The sequence below is a fragment of the Copadichromis virginalis genome, linkage group LG16 (genome assembly GCF_057382275.1).
Source record: "Copadichromis virginalis isolate Kocher_CV1m ecotype Utaka linkage group LG16, C_Virginalis_male_GT1.1, whole genome shotgun sequence".
Taxonomy (NCBI): Eukaryota; Metazoa; Chordata; class Actinopteri; order Cichliformes; family Cichlidae; genus Copadichromis; species Copadichromis virginalis.
Window position 1 is genome coordinate 34,565,450 of NC_140633.1, and position 22,430 is coordinate 34,587,879.

The 22,430-nt window shown below is 43.8% G+C and overlaps 4 protein-coding genes across 4 annotated transcripts; 2 read left to right on the forward strand and 2 right to left on the reverse strand.

Moving 5' to 3' along the window:
- The first annotated feature begins 115 nt into the window (after positions 1-115).
- sympk (symplekin) lies at positions 116-13,163 on the forward strand. The gene is made up of 27 exons (XM_085434530.1): positions 116-292; positions 452-560; positions 867-932; positions 2,545-2,598; positions 2,683-2,756; positions 2,856-2,982; positions 3,090-3,339; positions 3,422-3,592; positions 3,782-4,021; positions 6,048-6,199; positions 6,285-6,435; positions 6,529-6,748; positions 6,890-7,040; positions 7,131-7,366; positions 8,058-8,139; positions 8,430-8,543; positions 8,643-8,790; positions 9,248-9,408; positions 9,581-9,689; positions 9,774-9,874; positions 10,640-10,730; positions 10,806-10,907; positions 10,991-11,178; positions 11,261-11,437; positions 11,536-11,646; positions 11,815-11,973; positions 12,873-13,163. The coding sequence occupies exons 2-27, from the start codon at positions 492-494 to the stop codon at positions 13,032-13,034; spliced, it is 3,666 nt and encodes a 1,221-aa protein (XP_085290656.1). The 5' UTR covers positions 116-292; positions 452-491; the 3' UTR covers positions 13,035-13,163.
- Positions 12,667-18,719, reverse strand: adat3 (adenosine deaminase tRNA specific 3). Its single transcript, XM_085434532.1, has 2 exons — positions 18,654-18,719; positions 12,667-15,227 (listed from the first exon to the last, which is right to left on the reverse strand). The coding sequence occupies exons 1-2, from the start codon at positions 18,663-18,665 to the stop codon at positions 14,178-14,180; spliced, it is 1,062 nt and encodes a 353-aa protein (XP_085290658.1). The 5' UTR covers positions 18,666-18,719; the 3' UTR covers positions 12,667-14,177.
- On the reverse strand, positions 16,646-18,730 carry alkbh6 (alkB homolog 6, nucleotide demethylase). Its single transcript, XM_085434533.1, has 2 exons — positions 18,654-18,730; positions 16,646-17,599 (listed from the first exon to the last, which is right to left on the reverse strand). The coding sequence occupies exon 2, from the start codon at positions 17,592-17,594 to the stop codon at positions 16,890-16,892; it is 705 nt and encodes a 234-aa protein (XP_085290659.1). The 5' UTR covers positions 17,595-17,599; positions 18,654-18,730; the 3' UTR covers positions 16,646-16,889.
- Positions 18,517-22,254, forward strand: osgepl1 (O-sialoglycoprotein endopeptidase-like 1). Its single transcript, XM_085434531.1, has 8 exons — positions 18,517-18,696; positions 19,122-19,328; positions 19,432-19,819; positions 20,797-21,001; positions 21,082-21,230; positions 21,658-21,788; positions 21,881-21,952; positions 22,069-22,254. The coding sequence occupies exons 2-8, from the start codon at positions 19,141-19,143 to the stop codon at positions 22,151-22,153; spliced, it is 1,218 nt and encodes a 405-aa protein (XP_085290657.1). The 5' UTR covers positions 18,517-18,696; positions 19,122-19,140; the 3' UTR covers positions 22,154-22,254.
- The last annotated feature ends 176 nt before the right edge of the window (positions 22,255-22,430 follow it).

Genomic DNA, 22,430 nt, shown 5'->3' on the forward strand with positions numbered 1-22,430 from the left:
ATCCTTGAATATGAGTCCTTGAATGTTAATTTTATCTGAACAGCAGGTTTCTGTTGTTGTAGTGGCGCAGGTGTCTCCTCTAGTGGCCGTTGTTTTCTTTTTTGCGCGTGGTTATTCCCAACCGTCGAAGAAGAAGCTTGACACCGCTTTTTTCGGTGAAACATGGCTGCGTCCATTATGAGCTAGAAGAGTTTTAGTGCTTTAGCTTAAGACGCCTCCTGCGTTTATAAGTTCTTGACACCCGGGATATTCAGTTGTTGTTGGAAGAACAAATTAAAGACAGAGTTAAACGGTAAGTAGCTTTTGCACATGTGTTTGCACAAAGGGAGTTAAAGCAGCTCCCGCCGTTAGCACAAGGCTAACAGGAGCGTCTTATTAAAGGCTAATAAACAGCGTTTAGCACTCTGGTATAATAACACAGATAGCATCCTTATTATTCGTGTGTTTACAGGATCTTTGGAGCATGTTATCACCAGCGTGAGGGTCACAACATGGACTTCTCTTCACAGGAGGGGGACTCTGAGGCCCCCGCTGTCATCGATATGACCACCAGCGAGAAGGTACGTTTTTGTGATCGCTGATAAACATTTTAGGGGAAGATTTATGGATTTTATGGTTTAAAAACTGGATGAAATCACAACAGTTGTGATTATAATAATGACGACCATTTTCAACGGCAATAGACCACTTTTTTGCCAGAATGAAAAGCTTTTTACAAAAAGGGGTTTAAAGGTCTTACATTTACCTTGCTGAAAGGTGCAGCAACAAGTACACATACAGTAGGTTTGTCCTAAATTAGAAAATCTCTCAGCTGTGCCTTTATTAAATCAACTGTAATGTAATGGGGGTCTGCCTTCTCCTTCCAGGTTGTGGAGCTCCTGAATCAGGCTGCTCTGATACCCACAGATGAGAAGCTGAATGTGCTCAAACAGGTTTGTAGCTTGGACTTTTTAACTCTGTGATACAAAAGACCGAGCACGGCCCTTACCACAGGCTGTGGAGAAAGGTAGAGAATCTAAAGATATTCAGATTTTCACTGGGAGTGACCAGAAAGGACAGGGTTAGAAATGAGTTTGTCAGAGAGAGGGACAGCTCAGGTTAATCACTTTGGAGACAAATTTAGAGAAGCAAGGCTGAGATGGTTTGGACATTTGCAGAGGAACAATAGTGGATATATAAGACAAAAGATGTTGAAGATGGAGCTGCCAGGCAGAAGATAAAGAGGAGGACCTCAGAGGAGCTATATGGATACTATACCATACCAGCTTTATTTATAAAGCACTTTAACATAAAACCAGGGTTCACAAAGTGCTGTACATATACAAATAGCATAAGCATAAATAAAATAAAACATGTTAAAACAAATTGAGTCAACCCCTTAGAGGGTGCCAAAGGCTTCAGCAAATAAATGTATTTTAAGAAGAGTTTTAAACTCAGAAAGAGAAGAGGCCTGCCTAACATGCAAGGGCAGATCATTCTACAACTTTGGAGCAGCTAAAGCAAAAGCACGATCACCTCTAAATTTATACTTAGTTTTTGGCACCTTAAGGAGCTGCTGATTGGTGGACCTAAGGGAACGGGCAGGGGTATATGGTTGTAGTAGCTCCGATTTAAAAACAAAGAAATAACTTTAAAAACGATCCTAAAAGGTACAGGTAAATGTACAGGTAGGATGTTGTAAAGAGATGTGACAGAGTAGGATGCAGGGATAGGATGAGCTGGATGATCCCTAAAAGGTGCAGCTGAAAGCAGTTTGAGTTATTGTAGATGATGACTTGGACTTGCAGGCTTAAACAAACTTTTTACTGTCAGCATATCTTTTTGGATCTACCATCAAAAAGCTTTTCTTTTTTTTACCTACACCAGGCTGCTGGCAGAAAGTCACATGTGTGATATTTTTGCTAAACATGTATAATCATAAACTCTATAGTGGAGCCATTTTGGTTTTCCTGATTTTCTGTCCCATACATGTTTTCCAGCAATGGATGTTTATATTAAACATGTACAAAATTTCCACTAATGAGGTTGTGTATGTGCAGGTAATCCCTGTGAGCAAGAAGGCTTCAGACGGCTCTAAACCAGGAGTGTCAAACTTGTTTTAGAGCCCAGTTTGTTTTTAAGAGTGCCAGACCAGTAAAACTATTGTCCTGTAACCTACATGAAAAAATTGTTCCTGTTTATTTCACTGTAAACAAGTTTAACTATACACTACTAAGGTGCCAGAGCATGGTGTTGAAGTCTCACCCATATCTGCAGATGAGATATTCTAATTATGAGGGGCAGCCAATCAGAAGAAAACTGACTTAAAGGGGGAGGGGCTAAAACAACAACAGAGAGGACGAACTTAAGGGCTGCACAATGGATTGAGTATAAGGCAAAAATTTATTATTTTTAACTGTGAATTGTGCAAAGCTAGTCTAGCCGAGTCCAATATAGAGTTGGAAATGATCAGAAGATCTCAGTGCAACCGTGTAGACTGGTGTCTAATCCACTTACACAGGAATGCACAAGAACATTGATTCAGTACATGCATTTAACCTTTAGGTCCAGGAACTCATCATCAACAAGGATCCATCTCTTCTCGACAATTTTTTGGATGTAAGTAAGCAAGTATTTGTCTCTCATAACCAGCTGTAGTTTCATTTAAATTTGCCTCATTTTTGTTTTGTTTTTTTCCTGTAGGAGATGATCGCTTTCCAGACAGACAAGTCCATCGAAGTGAAAAAGTTTGTGATCGGCTTCATCGAGGAGGCATGGTGAGTTTTCAGACCTGCTGTTGTTTTGTTTGTTTGGGGGTTTTTTTAAGTCAGGGTCAGCATTTGAGATTTTTTACTGTTTTATTATCCTGCTTTCAGTAAAAGAGACAATGAGCTCCTCCTCAGACTCATCGCCAACCTGAACATGTTGCTGAAGGATGAAAGTGTGAATGTGGTGAAGAAAGCCATCCTCACCCTCACCCAGCTGTATAAAGTCACACTTCAGGTACAAAGAGTCAGATTTACCCGCTTCATTTCTACCATTTCTTTCTTTATGCGATCAGTTTCTGTTCTTCACTTCATCTTCATTTCCTTTATCTTTTCTTGTCTCAGTGGTTGGTGCGCTCCAAAGCCGTGTCAGAAATGCAGGAGGCGTGCTGGGATCTTGTCACACAGATGAAAGGGGATGTTCTGGCCTTGCTGGACTCTGAGAACGACGGCGTTCGTACTCACGCCATCAAGTTTACCGAATCTTTAATCATTACTCTTTCACCACGGACGGCTGACTCTGACGTCCCCAAGCGTCAGGAAGGCGACATCAGCCTGGACAAAGTTCCCACAGATCACTCGTACATTCACTACGGTACAGATACTAGACTAATGTCATGTGTTGAGGTGGTGACGTTCACCTTTTAAGGCTGATGTCTTCGCTTTTTCCCAAACAGATGAGCTGTGTGAGGAGGGAAAGACGGCGCTGGAGAAGCTGCTTAAGTTCATGGTCCACCCGGCCATATCCAGCATTAACCTCACCACAGCGCTGGGCTCACTGGCCACCATCGCTCGCCAGAGACCAATGTTCATGTCAGAGGTGGTGCAAGCGTATGAGACATTACACGGTGAGTTCTTCTCAGAATTCACACTCACTCTTTAGAGTGTTATATCGGCCTGATATCAGTTCAAAGCATGTTTTTCCCAGGTTTGATAACATCAGAGGATATATTGCTTTACTATGACCTCTCACAGTCTGGCTGCAGCTGCTAAATAACTCAATTACAAGATGTTTCCTCTACACTTTCATTTTTCAGCAAACTTGCCCCCCACTCTGGCAAAGTCTCAGGTAAGCAGCGTGCGAAAGAACCTGAAGCTCCACCTGGTGGCGGTTCTCAAGCATCCCTGCAGCCTGGAGTTTCACGGTCAGATCAGCATCCTGCTGTTAGACCTGGGAATGCCCCAAAGCGAAATCACCCGCTCCACGCCTGTGCCACGAGAGCAGCGAAAGAGGCCTCGCCAAGAGCAATACACCGAGGGAAAGAAGGTCAAGATGGGTGAGTGGTTTCAGGCTAACCTGGATCCACGGATTGTGATTAAACTTGGTCGGATAGTTAATCGACAAAGTGCACTTCAGTTTAAGTTGTTGTGGTCGAAGTCTAATCGTTTGGTGCTAAAGAGCAGCTTCTGTTCATGAATTATGTTTGAGACATGAAATGGTATATTTGTATAGCGCTTTACTAGTCCCTAAGGACCCCAAAGCGCTTTACACATTCAGTCATCCACCCATTCACACACACACTTTCACACACTGGTGATGGCAGCTACATTGTAGCCACAGCTGCCCTGGGGCGGACTGACAGAGGCGAGGCTGCCGGACACTGGCGCCACCGGGTGAAGTGTCTTGCCCAAGGACACACAACCGAGACTGTCGGAGCCGGGGCTCGAACCGGCAACCTTCCGATTACAAGACGAACTGCCAACTTATGAGCCACAATCGCCCCGGCAATGAAGAAAAAACTGAGTGCGCTCTGATCATTTAACAGCATGTTATAACAACCCATTAGCACCTTAAGAGGCTGATTGAGTGTGACTGCATTTAGGAAATAGAAATTTATCACTATCGCTTTCTAAATTAGAAACCCATTGTCTAATCTCTTAAATCCAAAATCTGAACCAGGTGAAATAATGTGTAAATTAAAAGTGTTTGTAATCTCAAAAATAGCTGCAGATTAATGATGAACAGCCTGTGTCTGTAGCAGAGGTGTTAACCATGCAGCCTGGGGTAAAGAAAATGCAGTGAAATCACAAAAACCTTCATATTCTCTTTTTTTTTTTTTTTTCTTTTTTTTTGTCCCGTTTGGATCTATAGCCATCAGAATTGTTGTCTTAAGGCCAAGAAAGATGCCAAGCGGATTTATTTTACCAAGTGGATCATCATGGCCTTGCCATATTGGTCCATTTGATTGACCTTTATTATAATTATGAATTTATTTTATTTTCAGTTGCTACAAACGGGACAGACATGACTGTGGGATAGGACAGGGAGAAAGAATGAAAGAAAGAGAGGGAGAGAAAGAAAACCAAAGGGGAGAAGAGACGGTGAGAAGGGGGGGAAGAGAGAAAAAAAAACAAAACAAAAAAAAAAACACCTGGATCACCTGTATGGAGAAAAAAAACCAGAAGAGAAAGCAAACAACAAAGAGCAACATAATAAGAAAAAAAAAAAAGCACCATCACAATAAACTAGCTAGCAGTAGATATCAATAGTTACTAAATAATAAACAATATTGTGCAGCACGCAAGATAGACAGCGCACAGTGTGCTTTGAGGCAGCAGCCAAGAAAGCTGTAGTCCGTGTCTGTGAATACCCATGTGTACACCTGTGTGCATACCTGTGTGGATCAGCATGCTTGCATTCCAAAGGTTTCTCCATGTAATGATCTGCTAGGGAGTGTGGGGAGCCACAGCCCTGTCCTCTATGGTATGAAGCAGGTATGGAGGAGATCAAAACTCCAGACATCCAGAGGCCCCCAGAACACAAGAGACCAAGGAAGACCCACAGAGGGGCAGCCGCGCCACTGTCCCAGTAAGAGCTGAGGAGAGTCCCAGATGAGGGCTCATTCAGCAGCCGCGGAGCAGAAGCCAGGGGGAGTTGCAGTGACGCGCCCGTGAGCTCCGCCGGCAGCCAGCTGTGCCTGAGTGACCGAGCCCCAGGCCGAATTGTGGATTCACAGGAATAGTGAATTCACTAGAATTCACTATTCCTGTTGTGGTGGTGTCAGCATGGCTACACATGAGCAGAAATGTGTGAAAAGCACAAAGTATTTTATAGCTGTATTAAAGCACTTTTATTTAGTTTTAGAATTTTTGTAGCTTTTTCAGATCTGCTGTAAACTGTAGAGCATGTTTAACCCTGGAGAACCAATGGGGTCAGGTCAAATTTGACCCCATGGGTTCTCCAGGGTTAATGAGAGAAATGTCATTTAACATTAACATTTTCAGACTCCAGTCTAAAGGAAAAGCTGGTAATTGTGCAAAAAATAATTTGGATTCCTCTGACCTTTGTCTGCCTGCATTCAGAGCCGGCACTTATTGAAGATGACGAGGACAAAGAGGAGCCCGTCCCCCTCTCGGTTCCGAAGCCGGCCGCTGTTCCCGTCGCTCAGTCCGCCATCGACCTCACGGCCGAGTTCCTGCACCCGCTGCTCACCCCTGAGAACGTGGCCAACCTTGTAAGGACCATTTTTATTCTGCTCCCTTTCCTTTTAACCCAAACTGCCTCACAGCTCACCTCACACCCCCTGTGTCACTCTTCAGGTGCTCATCAGCATGGTCTACCTGCCTGATATCATGCCAGCCTCCTTCCAAGCCACTTACACACCTGTGGAGTCAGCAGGCACTGACGCTCAAATTAAACATCTGGCCAGGCTGATGGCCACACAGATGACCGCTGCAGGGATCGGTCCAGGTCAGAAGAAGAAGCTTATGTGACCCATCTCTTAAACTTGAAACCCTTGACAGATGAACTGAGATGCCACTGTTATCTGTGTCTGTCTCGCAGGACTTGAGCAGTGCAAAGCCAGAGGGGAGGGCGCTGTTAAAGAGGAAAATGATGACGATGTTGGCTCTAAAGACATCCTCATCAAACGCAAAGTTCCTGCCGTGATGGTCGGGCAGGCCATTTCTGTGGTCGGAGGTTACGCAGAAAAGGCTTTACCGGAAGTTCCAGCCGCGGTGGTAAAGAGGCTTCCGGAGCCCATCCTTCCATCTGCACAGACCAAGTGAGTTCAGGAAATGATGCAAGGTCACCGTCTACAGTTTAAAGATGTTTCTTTACATCACATCTGGAAATTAAGTGGAATAATTTTTTTTCTCCAAAGCTTCTGAATCATTGTTGATCAGCGAGTTTTACGTTGTTTCAGGATGACCGGAGCAAGCGGCAGGAAAAAAGTATTTCGACTTTCCGACATCGTCCAGCAGCTATCGGACAGCCAGATCGAGAACTTGACCTCGAAGGCGGTGAAGCGCATCCTGCATTCTGAGAAGGCGATTGCTCAAAGTGGAATGTCTCATGTGAGTAACCCCAGCCAGTCGTATAATCACTAAGAAGCAAACAACAAAAACGAAGCAATGATATGACCTGGTTTGAAATATGTGCGGCAGGTCCGGGTGAAGCTCCTCTCCCGGCTTGTGACACAGTTCGACGGGATGATGAAAGCTGACGTGCTGGACTTCATCCTGGACGACATCAGGACAAGGAGCGACCTGGCCTTCTCGCTGCTCTATCAGGAGTACAACACCTACCTCAGCCAGCTGCCGTCGGGGCTGCTGGACAGCTACGACCACTGTCTGTACACGCTGCTGTCCGGCCTGCAGGAGAAGCCTGAGCAGAGAGACGGGTGAGAGCACAACACTCTTTACTGCTCCTCAATGCAGCACAGAGCTCCTCCCACTGTTGTCTAGAATTACCCAGCATGCCATTCAGTAGTGTAGTTTTATGAATGTGCAGTCAGTCGTGTTGAAAATATTCTCTTTCACAGATTATCACGTTCATCCAGGTTTATCCTGTTGAATAGATAGTTGTGACATATTAAATGTTTTATATTAATGTTTACGATTCACAGGAGTCCTGCACCAACACTCCACAGCGCTACTACTGGCCAATAATATATTACATCTGCTTGCCAATAAAGTGGCATTCATATCCCTCATCCCCCATCCTTCATTCATGATAATGTCCCACTTTTTGATTTGGCCTGCGAAGGTCATAATAGAGAACTGCTGAACCCCGAACATGTTTAACAATCAGAGCAGAAGTTGTTTTGGTGATGTTCGAATTTCATAAGTAAAAAAGTAAAATATAAAAGTGTATTTTAACCTTAAATCTCCTCCTATTTTGTTCACTGTCACACAGGGAATATGTCAAGGGTTTTTATTGTGAAAGGCAGGGACAGGAAGAAGCGCTTTTAATATTTGCACAGAACAAATCTGGTTTCTGGCACAGATATAGAAATAAAATTTAGCTGAATTGATCTTCTGTTGCTAAACCTGCTTTCAGTTGAGTTACCAGCTGATTTTTGACCGTTTCAGACTTTTCACCAAACTGGTGCTGGAGGCGCCGATCATCACAGAGTCGGCACTGGAAGTCATACGGCGTTACTGTGAGGACGAGGTAAATGGCGGCACCAGTATAATGCTCCTCTTGACTGACATGGGTGGATATGATGGCATATAGTGATGTGATTGGATGATATTTATCAGCTTGGTTTCATCAGTTTTATCTTTTTGAAATGTTAAAAAAACAAAACACGCATTGTGATGAAGCGCTGGTGCGCCGCTTCTTCCATTAAAACCTCAGAAAGCAGCACCAAGCAAGGTGGTGGACCATGTTATATACATCTATGGATTGTTGGGTTTGTTGGATTGTAGTTAACGTCCTGTTAACTGTGACCTGTGTTTCAGTCTCGGGTGTATTTGGGCATGACGACGCTGAAAGAGCTCATCGTCAAACGTCCTTCGAGGCAGTTTCAGTATCTGCACGTGCTCCTGGATCTCAGCTCCCATGAAAAGGAGAAGGTGGTGTACGCGTCTTCACCCTGAAATTCCCTCGGGTAGTGTTTTTAAAAGAAAATGTCATATATTTTTCCTTTTTTGGGTTTTTTTTTTTTCTCTCAGGTGCGAACCACTGCCTTGGCTTTTCTGAAGCGCATGTACGAGAAGGACCATCTCAGGGACTACATCGAAAAGTTTGCCCTGAACTACCTGCAGCTCCTGGTTCACCCCAACCCTCCGTCTCTGCTCTTCGGGGCCGACAAAGACACAGGTTTGCCTTCAGCATGCACTCAGCAGCCCAGCTTAAAGTTAGGGGTGTGGCCGCTTTAACATTTGCCATTCCAGCTAGTGACCACACATTGAATCTGAACTAGAACTTTTTTGTGCTGTTGATGCTTTTTGGAGCATTTTTTGCTGTTTGCTGTTTCTGCTTCAGTTAAAGTGGGAAAAAAAAAAGATTGCTAGCATTGGCTAATTAGCAAATAGCCCGTTAGCACTTTACAATTTTGTACAAATATGGCCACGTCTGGCTACAAAAAAACAACATTATAGCAGCCTAAATGCTGACATTAAGCTGTCCAAGTGTGGAGTACAAAACCATCAGGAGATGTCACAGTGGCTAAGTCCATTTTTTATATACAGAGTGTGTAAGAGTAGCATTTTAGGTGCTTACTAAGTGAGTTGTTCAGACTTTTCTGACCTCCACTCTGTGTTTTTTGCTGAGGCAGAGGTGGCTGCTCCCTGGACTGAAGAGACTGTGAGGCAGTGTCTGTTCCTCTACCTTTCCCTGCTTCCTCTGAACCACCGGCTGGTCCACGAACTCGCCAGCGTCTACACCGAGGCCATCGCTGACATCAAACGCAGCGTGCTTCGAGCCATCGAGCAGCCTGTAAGTCACTCCTCACTTTCATTTCAAGCCCTTTTCGGATTTTTGATTCGCCATTAATTTATATCAAGACTCAAAGTTTGTATAATTAGCGGCGTGGTTGCTGTAAGTAAGAAGTAATGCTCATCTTTCTGAATGTTATTATCAAGTCCTCTTCTGTTCTTTGTTTCTGTAGATCCGTGGGATGGGCATGAACTCTCCTGAGCTGCTGCTTTTGGTGGAAAACTGTCCTAAAGGAGCGGAGACTCTGGTCACTCGATGCCTGCACATTCTCACAGATAAAGGTAAAAACAGGAACCGCAGAATCCAGTTGAATATGCCCCCGTTCTTCTGCTGATGGGTAACATAATTTTTCTCCCTCCACTCAGTGCCTCCATCTCCAGAGCTGGTGGAGAGGGTGCGAGACCTTTACCACAAGCGGGTGCCAGATGTTCGATTCCTGATCCCCGTTATCAACGGGCTGGAAAAGGTAATGATTGTTCTTCATCATCAGGTGAATGACGACAGGTGCTAATTTGGCTTTGTAGCTGTTCATGAACACACTCAGGGCCACTTTTGATGTTTTGTTTTGGTTACGGTTTATTTTACTTTTTATTTAATTATAATTTTGGACTTTTTTTATGGTTTATATATATATATTTTGGAAAACTGTAAATAATGACCAAATGGCAAAAATAATAATTAGTTGTTGTAGTGTTCATTTTAAAAGGTTTTATTTAAGCTTTTTAAGACAGCCAGGATTTTGTCTGTTTGTACACACGGTCAGAAAAACTTCTGAATTTGAACATATTCAGGTACAAAAACATTGAAAAATCACTGATTTGTGCGTACACACTGTCAGTAAGTAAAGCCAATGAGATGACCACAATAGTTATTGTTGCTGAAGATACACCACGGATAAATATCAGAGCTCACCTGTGAGATGACGTCATGGAGGAATTCCCTCTAACTTTGAGCAACAGCAAAGTGAAGGATATCATCATCATCAGAGCTCATAATTTTTCTGGTTATAGAGCCTCCTTCCACCTTGTTACATTTCTATTTCTATTTACTTAATTACCAAAAAAAAAAGAAAAGGGTAAAAGATTAATTTATAGCTAATATTGTTATTTTGAGTTCTTTTGGCCTCCATAATCGGACTGTGGAACGTGTACTATGAGAACACCTTCAGTGAACCGTTTCCTGTTAAGTTTGGGGGTTTTTCAATCTGGTTTTTCTTGTTTTTCTCGTGCAGAACGAAGTCATCCAGGCTCTTCCCAAACTTATCAAACTGAACCCGATTGTAGTGAAGGAGGTCTTTAACAGGCTGCTGGGGACTCAGCACAGTAAGAGCCCTTCATCACTTTTCTGTCTCGTCTAACTCCTGTGGTGGACTGAGATTTGACTTTTGTGTTTTGCAGGTGAAGGGAGTTCCTCTGTGTCCCCGCTCACTCCAGGCGACCTCCTCATCGCCTTGCACAACATAGACTCAATCAAATGTGACATGAAGTCCATCATAAAAGGTCAGTGAGTCCTCAAACATGGCGTGTCGGTCGTGGACAAACAAACTGTTGTCAGCGTTTAATCTTCAGCATCTGCCCGACAGCTACCAACCTCTGCTTCGGCGAGAAGAATGTGTACACATCTGAAGTTTTGGCGGTGGTGATGCAGCAGCTGATGGAGCAGAACCCCCTCCCCATGCTGCTCATGCGCACTGTCATCCAGTCTCTCACCATGTACCCCCGACTGGGCGGCTTTGTGATGAACATCCTCTCCCGCCTCATCGTCAAGCAGGTCAGCAACACTTTGATCTTGCAGGAAACCAGAGAAGATCATCTGCTGAAGCTAATCTTCTTCCTATTATTTCGCCCTGCAGGTGTGGAAGTATCCAAAGGTGTGGGAGGGATTCGTGAAGTGCTGCCAGAGGACAAAGCCGCAGTCGTTCAGCGTGCTCTTACAGCTGCCGCCCGCTCAGCTCACGAGCGTGTTCGAGCGCTGCCCGGAGATGAGGGCGCCTCTTCTGCAGCACGTCCACTCCTTCACGCCTCACCAGGTGACAGCTGCTTCCACATTTACACACCTCTGAACATTTTACTTCACCCTGAACTTCCATTTCAACCCACTTTCTTTTTTTTCTCTCTGTGTACATAGCAAGCGCACATCCCCGGGTCCATCATGGCGGTCCTGGAAGCAAATAAAAAACCAGAGCCGAAGCCTGCAGAGCCGGTCGTAGAGACAGATGTAACAGATCAAGAGCTACAGGTGATTTTTGAATGTCTTGAATTAGGGCAGTTTATAAACATATTGGCCATCGCCAATCTGTAAAAATTACATTTCCATCCAGCACTGCTTCTTTATTTCTGGTCAGCTAGCTTTTACCTCTTGGCTCCATTATCTCAATAATGCAATTAACGTGACATCTTCCTACAGATGGAAGCAGCTCCAGCTCCTTCAGTTGTAGAAGAGGCACCAAAAGAGCCAGAAACAACAGTCCAGCTGGAGCCCGTCACTCAGAAAGATGAAGAAGAGCCGATGGAGCAAGAAGAGTCTGAACCAGCAATACAGGAAGAGACACTTAATATCTCACAGGTAAAAAGGAAACTACGACAAGTTAAAGGCTTTAAAAGCGGCTTCAGCACCAGAGTTAATTTAGATTGCAGATAATACAAAAGGTCGGATGTTTGAGGTTTTAAAGTAAATATAAACTGCTGTGAATTGAGGATTTATTTTTATTGTAGTGCATAACTGAATTCAAGTTTGGTTAAAACTGAATGTAAGAAAGCAAAATTTTATTTAAGAGCACAAAGGAAACCTTGTTGCTTGCTTCCAAAAAACAAGCAACAATGAAAAACATCTAAAATAAAAGGAGTGCTAATAAAAAAATAAAGATCAACAAAAGTCCTGAAAAATAAAATAAAACATGCATATAAAACATAAAATTCATTAAAAAAGCAAAAATCTGGTAAAATAATAACTAGAACAGGAAGTAGACCACTGAAAAGGCTAAACAGGAATACCAGCTGTAACTTACTTACAACTCCAGCTCTGGAAAGTCATAAAATTTAGCTCAAATAACCAGGAGTTCTAAAAGTTTGAACGTAGAAAGTTAATATCATCCTGTATATATTCTGAAAGTGTGTCAGCAGGGCTTAAATAATCAAGTTACAGTGAAGTATACAGTTGAGTATCATCGGGATAGTTTCAGTAACACACTTCTTTTAAGTTAAACTGTAGTGGTCCTACAGTTGAACCCTGTGGAATACCACATTTCCATGAGCTAAAATTTGCAAAGGAAAAGCTAAAATCACAGCATTAGCTAAGATAAAATCCAATCCAGTGCTAATCCAGAAAAAGACACTCTGGCACTGTCACAATTTAATCTCATGTCTTTAATAACTGTGACGGTGATGTTTCTTTGCTGTGGCTGGATTCTTAGGGCCCTGCATGCCATTCATAGGTAGTCGTTTAATGCTTTTGATTTTCTCCAGGTGGAGTCGGAGGCTGAGACCCCGGTACCTGAACCAGAACCAGTAGAGGAGCCAATGGAGGAATCTCAGCCCGAACCTTCAGAGGAGCCAGAGCCCGAAAAAGACACTGAAGCTGATGACGTCACAAAGGAGGCCGGAAACACCAGCGAGGATGTAGAATAAGGATGCACTCAGTTTTCAGGATTTCTGTTTTGTATTTTGTATTTGTAGGAAGAATATCAGCTCATTTTGTGTATGAAAGCATTCCACGTCATAAGTTGGTAAATAAATCAGCACACTGGTTTAACGTAAGTTTTGACGCCGTTCAATTACTGATCAATGTCATAAATCTGTAGTGCACCTCCCACAGTCCAAAGACATCCATTTGAGGGTTAATTGGCTGTAGGTGTATGTACATCCTCTCTATACGCTTCCACTCCAGCTCAAACACATTAAAGGTACTTTCAGTAACCACTTTCTGCAAAATGTAGCTAAAAATTCAACCACCAGGGGGCATTGTTTACCAGTTTGTTTGCTTTTTAAAAAAATACATTTAGCTGTTGAATTTTCTCTTTTAGCCTTTATTATGTTTCCTTATGAGGTCTTTTAAATACATGTGTGATTAAATATTGTGGGACCTTTGAGGGAGAATTGAGGAAACATCAACATCTAACATCCACATCTTGATCTCTAAAGAGCTGCATTGGGTGTTTCGATTTAAATAACTGCTGTAGGTAGTGGTTTTGTGGCGTAATAAAATCTCTAGAGATCTCTCAGTGTGGGCAGCTGTGCGAAGAAGCTTCCAGGCGAAAGCAGAGCTGATGTTCCGATATGCTTTGAAGGTAAAGGATTTAACCACTGCAGTAAATCTAATTGACCACTAGATGGAGACAAATACACAAGTTCTTTATCTGGGTTTGGATAAAAAATGTAATAAAAAATTTCTCACTGGATCTCTGATACAAAAGCATAATTAACTCAGTAGATGTTGAAGTTTATCTTAGCTTAAAACATCAACATTTTACAGACTTGTGATTAACAGGTATTTATATAATGAGCATGTCCTGATTAATCCTCATTTCTGACTCCAGTCGTGATCATAATTTAACTGGACTGAATGTTTGATTTAACTCATCAGGAACATGTTTTCGGAAGCCAAAAACCAAAGGGAGACGTGGCTGTCTTCTCATTGACTTCTACAGGATCAGAAGTCTTACAGCGTCTGACGAGTCGCTGCCCCCTGCAGGCCATTAGAGAAAATGTAGCTGGCTTCTCTTTCATGTCTGAGTTTTAAATTCATTTCCAAGGTGTAATAAAAAGTTGGCTTCATTCTCCTCTGTCCTTTTTGATGTGGTCATCCATGCTGTGAAGATCCTCACACTCCCTGCTTAGAACTCCTCTGTACACCTCGAATCGATGGTTCAGATCTTTCTGAGTGTGGATTTTGAACTTTGACCCTAACGCCCCGTCAGCTGAAGTGACTCCGTAGAAAACCCTACCGATCCGAGAGTGAACGAGGGCCATGGCACACATCACACAAGGTTCCCTCGTCACGTAAAGGTCGTACCCGGTGCAAATGTACGGCTGAGTGCCGTTCTCTATCTGGGCCTCCGTTTGAACTGAGCTCGCTGAAGTAAACCTGCAGGCGGGGTAACTGTCAAAACCATAAAACCCACCGCCCTGACTCCGAGCTACAAGGTCGATGACGACCATGACAGCGTGATGAAGAAGGTGCTTGCGTCTGCAGTCGTGGCCGACTGCAATGATCCTCTCCGTCTTTGGGTCGACCACCACAGCCCCGATGGCCTCCATCCCCGCCACGCCTCCTTCTCTGGCTGCAGTCACAGCGGACGCCATGTAGGCGTGTATCCTTTCCTTCTGATGGTGGCTGAAGAGCTCTCCTCTCAGGGCGACTGTCACCTGCTTGTCCTCGTGAAAGGACGTGGGCCAGTGTTGGCTCGCTAACTCAAACTGGGGTCGGGTCAAAGGGGCACGAGCGGGAACCTTAACCACAAAAGGCTCGCCCAACCCGTTGCAATTTATTCCACCTGAGGGCAGCAGAGAGTCAATGCTAACCACCTGCATTTTTGGCACATCACTGACGAGGCACACGAGGACTTCCAGGGGGTGGGATCTCTCGCTGCACGGCCGCACCCTCTTGACGTGCTGAAGGCCGCTCAGCGGACAGAGGCTGTTCAATTCCCTGACGAGCCGAGACGTCTCCTTCTTGTCGAGGATGGGCGCAGCGTACACCTCCACCAGCTCGACATCCTGCGACTGCTCATCTGACAGGACTGGAAGGGCGACCCAGGAGTCGACATCACACGGCGAGCCTTTCCAGCGCTTCATCGGCGGCTCTGATCTCCCGGTATCGTCCTGTCAGCACATGACAAAACCTTCAGTTACTCATCAAACCTGGCTTCCAGCAGGGACGGCTCTCTCAGAAATCATGTTTGCAGGGTTTCCCTCCAACCTTCAATGTTTTAACCTTCTCAGTGTGGTGGGAGTGAAGATGGAGATATTGACATTTTTTCCCATAAATCAAGCCATGTTTATTAAAAAAAAACTGCAAATCTTTATTTAATAAATAATTAAAATGAAGATTATTAGTATTGATTCAAAACCATCCTCCCAAGTTGAGCTTATGACAAATATAAATAACAGGGGAGTTGCACTTTAAAGTAAATATGTAAACACTGCCCCCTGGTGGACAACCCACATATGACATGATCTCCATTATGTAGTTTCTAACTAGGAAACACACCTGTATACACGAGACAAATTAACAGGTACCGTGAGGGGTTTTGTATTTCTCTTATCTCTCGTTGATCAACAATAAAACATGAAAACTCAAACTGACGTTCATTCACATTTCTTCATTTAAGCAAAACTGTGTTTTTATGGATTCAAACCACCTCGAGTATCTCTGGGTCCACGTTACTCTGATCTCCAAAATGTTTCACTCATTCTGTTTAACTCCCTTTACGTGGTGGCGTAATAGCCAAAACTTGAAGTCATGCTTTTCTGATCAAGTGTTTCACACTGTTGTGGAGGAACTTTGACCCACCCTTTCTTTACAGCGTTGGCTTCAGTTCTCTGGTGTTTGCAGACATTCATTTATGCACAGACCTCTAACACTGCTCAGATGCAGCTTTGCTAACTTAAGCCGTGCTGCCATGTTCTTTTTAGAGAGAAAAGGCTTTCTCCAGGTAACCCTTCCAAACAAAGCATATTTCTTCAGCCTTGAACTTTAACCTTTAGCTGCCTGAAGCCGGTTGGGTCCGACATGGAGCTCTTGGATTTTTTTTCTCTAAGTATTTCTCAGTCTGACCTTGGAGTGAATGTGTTGGGGTATCTACTCCTGGGAAGATTGTTGGATTGTGTTAACACACCTGAATGCTCCAGACGATAGTTATTCCGAATTCGTGTGGAAGCGATGAGGACATACTTAGTTTTCACAGCACTGTTTCTTCACTTTTGTTCAGTTTATGTTAAATAATGAGACGGTGTAATGTGTCATGTTTTGTTGCTCATCTATTTAAATCATTTTAAGACCTGCTGATACGTAAAACCACAGGAATGGCCGTGCTTGTTTAATCGCTCTGTCCACTACTTCTAATGGAAGTTTTGCATGACCTGTGTGACTTTAAAGTTCAGCTCTTTGAGTATCCGGCCTCTGCTGGACTTTTAAACTGTGTCTCACGCCCATGCTGGCAGCACATGGCGGTGCATCACTTTACTAAGACAGACTAACAGACTGGTGGATGTGTTTGTAAGCAAACCCACGGCGCACACACCGCTTATGGTCGTATTTATTTTCATCTGTCACATAAACAAACATCTGATGAACTCCAAATAAATTATTCCAGGTGTGAAAGTGCATCAGATTACTTGATTAAAACATAAAACTTAAAGACTCAGTGGTGATCAGTTCTGGTCGTTTTACACACAGATGCTAAAATCCTTTTAATATTCACTCGGTGAATCCATCTGAACTAAAACTCCATCACTGTGCTGTAGTGTCAGCTCTATCGCTCTTCATCGCTTTCCCAGCATCAGCTTCGTCTTGATGACCTTGGGCACGTGCCGTATGGTCAGAGACACCCTGGTGCCTCGGTTCAGCTCCTCACCCAGTTGCGCCCCGGCGGCAGACAGGTTCACCACCTTCTCGGTCAGCGTGTCCTGCTCGCGCCCCTGGATACCGTGAAGGAGGCGCTGGTACATTTCATCCTGCAGGATGAGAAGGCTTCGTGGCCTTACCAGAAGCGAGAACAGGAAGCGGCTCTCCGCTGTCTGCGGTGCGGCGCCCTCAGTGCTGCTGAGCGGCGTATAGAAGTCCAGCAGGGTGTGAGAGCCCAGGCTGATGGTGGTGACGGTGGGGTGGTACAGCGGCCCATCCTCGTGGGGCATGATCCCCTCTCCTGGTTTATACTCATTCACCAGCACGTGATTGGCCGTTTTCCCACTGAACGTGCCCAGAGACGAAATCTTCTCACAGTACGTCTGGAGCCAATCGGGAAGCCGCTCTCCCAGCATGCCTTTGGGGTGTGGTAACCCTCCCCAGTTCTGGAGCCTCCGGCCCGACAACTGAGTCCACTTAGTCTTTGGAGACCTGTAGACCTGCTGGAGGAGGTACGACTCCTCGTCCTCAGATATGAAATCTGGAACACAATACGCTGTGGGCGGAGCTTCGCTTACGACAAACTGCTTCAACTCCTCCAAAATACATGCTGGGCGCTCCATGCCTCCTTAAGAAAGTTAACATGAAACTCATTAAAACCCAGAAAAAAATAAATAAAAATAATAAAGCAGTCTTTCTGTGGTTCACTAATATTTATATTAAATTAGTTGTTTTTTTTAAAAAGTTTAAGTTTATTAAAATGAATTAAATACATTTATTTTATTTTAAAAAGGTACATTTTCAGTTATTTTTATACTAAATTAATGAGAAGTAATGAATACTCTGCTGCATTCCCATGTTTTTTCTCTAAAATTACAATTGAGATTTATTTTCCCCTTCCCCTTAGACTTAAACTTACTTTAAAATTCAGATTTTTATTCATAAAATGAATGAAATTAAAGTTGTAAACTTGTGAATTTTAATCTCTGAATTTCTGTCCATAGAGTTAGAAAAGCCTTTTTTTTTTTTTTTAAATCCGATGAATTTCCTCTCTGTGTCCACAGCCCATCATACACGGAGCTTCACTCAGACTGAATGATCATTAAAACCTTTCACTCACTCAACAGCAGGCTTTTGTTTGTTCTGCAGTTAAAAACAGAAAAATTCGAGAAAAACAAGAAAAAGAAACACGACGCTGCCTTTAAAGTCGCGGGTCACGCGAGCTCCAGTGTCGTAAAAACTTTTTTCTCGACATCCAAATCCGATGATTTTTGGTCAGCAAAAACCAACAACACCAAGCTTTAAAGTTAGTGTGCGTGTGTGTGTAATTGCTCGTTAAATTAAGTGCTAAAACGGCGCTGTGTGAGTTTATGACTCCGTGAAAGAAAGATAGATAAATAATAGTTTTATTTAAGTCAAATAAATTCTTATGAATATTGTGCCTTTGTAAAAGAATTCCTACCTTTCACATTAATATCGGTTACATTTTTATTTCTTGAATTATTTACCGCAAAACAGAAATCCGACATTCTGTGTGGCCCCAAAGGCAACGCAAAGGCAAGTTTACTGTACGGAAACGGGCGATTTTGAAAAGAATTCCGGGTTTAGAGGCTACTCGATACCTGCAGGAACTCTAAAAACGGCACACTGCGACGGAGAGCATGCAGAAGAACCTGATTTACCTGGTTAGACATAAATAATCTGATGAAAATTCCGTTTCTTCAGGTAAAATCCCAACAGCCCGACGCCATCCGCAATAACGCGTTTGTGCACCGAAATAAAATGTCCGGAAGAGAAAGAAGCGTCGACTTTTTGGACCTGTGCCTTATTTTTTCGAAATACGTTTTCTATTATTGAGTTTATAGAAATGTTTTAAGTAGTATTAATGCCAAATTTGTTGATTCGCCTTTTTGTTGTCAGTTTTGTGTTTTTAATCACAGAGTTTGGGGTAGTCGGAATTATTTACATGTAGCACAGCGAGACGAAGCAGGACAGAAACTTGGGTTAACCCACGTTTTCTGGACAGATACAGTTGTTTATCATGCTTCCTGAACTCTAAGAACTTATTCATGGCTTACCATTATGTTAGTTTAATGTCTGGAGGAACTGCTGTGAAGTCACCCTGAGGTATTACCTGCCTGTCCTCACAGGTGTGACTAGTTCGGGAAGATGTTTCGCAGTAAAGTGAAGGCTCTGAGGCTGCTGCAGCTCGGATACACACTCCGTCACACTGCTTCCTGCTCTAGGTTGGTTCTGGGCATCGAGACCAGCTGTGATGACACGGGAGCGGCTGTGCTGGATGAGACTGGCGCCATACTGGGAGAGTCTCTGCATTCACAGAAGGAGGTGCATCTCAGGTAGGTGTCAGAGGTCAAGGTCACTGCTTGTTAGGGGCTGTAAAAAACTGGCAGCGATCGTCATAGATAAACAGAGTAACCTGACATGCTCTCAAACCTGCAGGACTGGAGGCATCATCCCTACCGTGGCCCAGCAGCTCCACAGGGAGAACATTGAGCGTGTGGTCCAGGAGGCTTTGGAGAGGAGTGGCGTGGCCCCAAGCCAGTTGGCCGCCATCGCCACCACAGTGAAGCCCGGGCTGGCCCTGAGCTTGGGTGTCGGACTTGAGTTCACTCGGCAGTTGGTGAGGCGGCATGACAAGCCATTCATCCCCATCCACCACATGGAGGCCCACGCCCTGACTGTGAGGATGCTCCAGCCCGTCAGCTTCCCCTTCCTGGTGCTGCTCGTGTCCGGAGGCCACTCACTCCTCGCTGTGGCCCGGGGAGTTGATGACTTCCTGCTTTTGGGTCACGCTCTGGATGAAGCTCCCGGAGATACTCTAGATAAAGTGAGACCGTAATGACATACAAAACTAATTTACATGTTTAGGATAGACTAGAATCCCGTTATTTGTAAGTCCCCTCTGTAAGGGCCTGTGGTCACTTTGTTAAGAAGTCCCAAATTTGAGACTAAAAACAGCGTTCATACATGACCCCTGATGTTCGAGGTGTGTCAGTGCAGCGCAGAGGGTGGTATTGACCTGTTAGTCCAGGGTGGCAGGAAGTGAAGATGTGACCTTTACAAGCATTTCATCAGAGCGGGGCTGAGAGCTACAGGTCTGAGGTCATTAACCCGGCCTTTGTAAAGTTATCAAGGTGTCGTCCACATGATGAATTAGTTTTGTGACATTGCCACACACACCTGTGGGGACCAGTTGGCATGGTGACTGCAGACTGAGAAATGTTAGAGACCCTGCTGTCTGACAGACTCAGATACAGGGAGACAGATTAGGATTTGGGATCCTGGAGAAGGAAGTCCACAAAATCAAAAGCACAAGAAGTTGAGAAAATCTTTCACTTCCAAAACACAAAATCCTGATTTTTCATGTCCGTAGTGTGTTTTACATAAAAGTGATCCAGGATAGGGACCACTGGGGAGGCTGGGCTCAGGAAGGATCAATGAGAGAACCTTGAGTCCTTTCACAATAAGAGCAATACTGAAAATCAGACGAAAATTTTTTTTCAGTCTTCATATATAACCATTGGGGTTATCTTTATCTCCCCAATGGTTATTCATATTCCATTAAATGATAGCTTTTTGTAATTTTACACATTTACTTCTTACAATTTAAGCTCAAAGAGACGTGCTGACAGATTTCTCAAGATATTTCATTGATAAAACGTGTAGTTACATTTCTGTATACTTCAGCAAGAGGTGTTTCACTGGTCTAGCCCACATGAGATCAAAGCAAGAGAGTTGCTGGAAGTTTGAGAAACATCAACAGCCTCAGTTCTTTATGCAGATGAAACTTTTTGTGACCTACAGGTGGCGAGACGTTTGTCCCTCGTCAAACACCCGCAGTGCTCCTCGCTGAGCGGAGGCCAGGCCATAGAGCTGCTCGCTCGGGACGGCGATAGGACGAAGTTCTCTTTCAGGACACCAATGGGACAAACGCACGACTGCTGCTTTTCCTTTGCTGGACTCAGAAATCAGATTACGATGACGATAATGAAAAAAGAAGCAGAGGAAGGTACGAGCCCCGTTTCCCCCATAACGCCTGCAGCAGCGATTCACCTCTGACTTTTAGGCTCTCCTCCCCTCCCTCTGTAGGTGTGGAAGAGGGGACACTGCTGAAATGTGTGAATGATATTGCAGCTGCCGCTCAGCACACCGTCGCCGCCCACCTGGCGAAGCGCACACACCGCGCCATCCTGTTCTGCAAGGCAAACGGCCTGCTGCCGCCGAGCAGCCCCACCTTGGTGAGTTTGCTGGGATATCCCCACCCACCTGCAGCCAGTCAGAAGAAAATTGTCTCAAAGAAGGATTATTTTGAACTGTGAATCATGCAAAGCTGAAATCTTTAGAATGGTTTTAAAGCTTCCTGAGCTTAAAGTGCTTTAACCTTAACTTTTCTTTCTATAGTCACATTCACCTTTGTCACAGGATCATTACTTATTATACCTTACCTTATTTTGTCTCATGTTCACTGGTGGATGTTCATATTAAACAAGATCTAAATTTCTGGTAATGAGGTCGGTTTCTGTACAAACGATCCTCGGGAGCCAAAGATTTCTTCCATAGATTTAATAAACATGTCTCTGTTTGTGCTGCTTTCTTATAATGTGTTCACAGTGAAAATAATATAAAGTAAAACTAGTCCTTTACTTTACATTGATTTACGTTTAGGTGCTTTCTGGGGGAGTTGCGAGCAACCAGTACATCCGAAAAGCTCTGACGATTGTCACGGAGATGACCAGTCTGCATCTGATCTGCCCTCCTGCAAAGTTCTGCACTGACAACGGAGTGATGATTGCATGGTGCATTTACTGTCCTGTCAGCCAATCGGATTTAATTTTCTTAGATTAGGATGAGAAAAACATTTTCCTTAATTTTTCATTTTTAAAACTAGGAACGGCGTGGAGCGGCTGAGAGAAGGAAAAGGGATCCTGGCTCCAGATGTTGACGTTTGCTACGAGCCAAGGTCAGTTTATTTATTCACGAGGTTTATTTTATTGTTCTTTTAAGTTTTCTTTCTAAAGTGTGTGTCGTCCCCCCCCCGGTTAAATCGACACTGGCTCATCGATGATGTTGTTGCAGGGCCCCGCTGGGCGTTGACATCACAGCGGAGGTGAAGGCCGCCACGATCAGGCTGCCACCCTTAAAGATGAAGATCCCTAGCTGATGTCATTGTCATTGCGATTTCCCAAAGCAGTGTATAACAGTACTGTATCTAAAAAGGACATTATACAGATATTTATTAATAAATATTTTTTCTGAAACTGGTTTTGTTAAAAAAAAAAGTATTTCTTTTATTTATTAAATTTTTTTACTTTTAAATGTTTTCATATTTATTTATAAACGTTTCAGTAGCTAGATGGATATTTTTTGTCCTATTGATTTATTAGTGAGTTGGTTTTTTATTTAGGATTTTGGCACTCTCAGTCCTCCATACTAAGGAG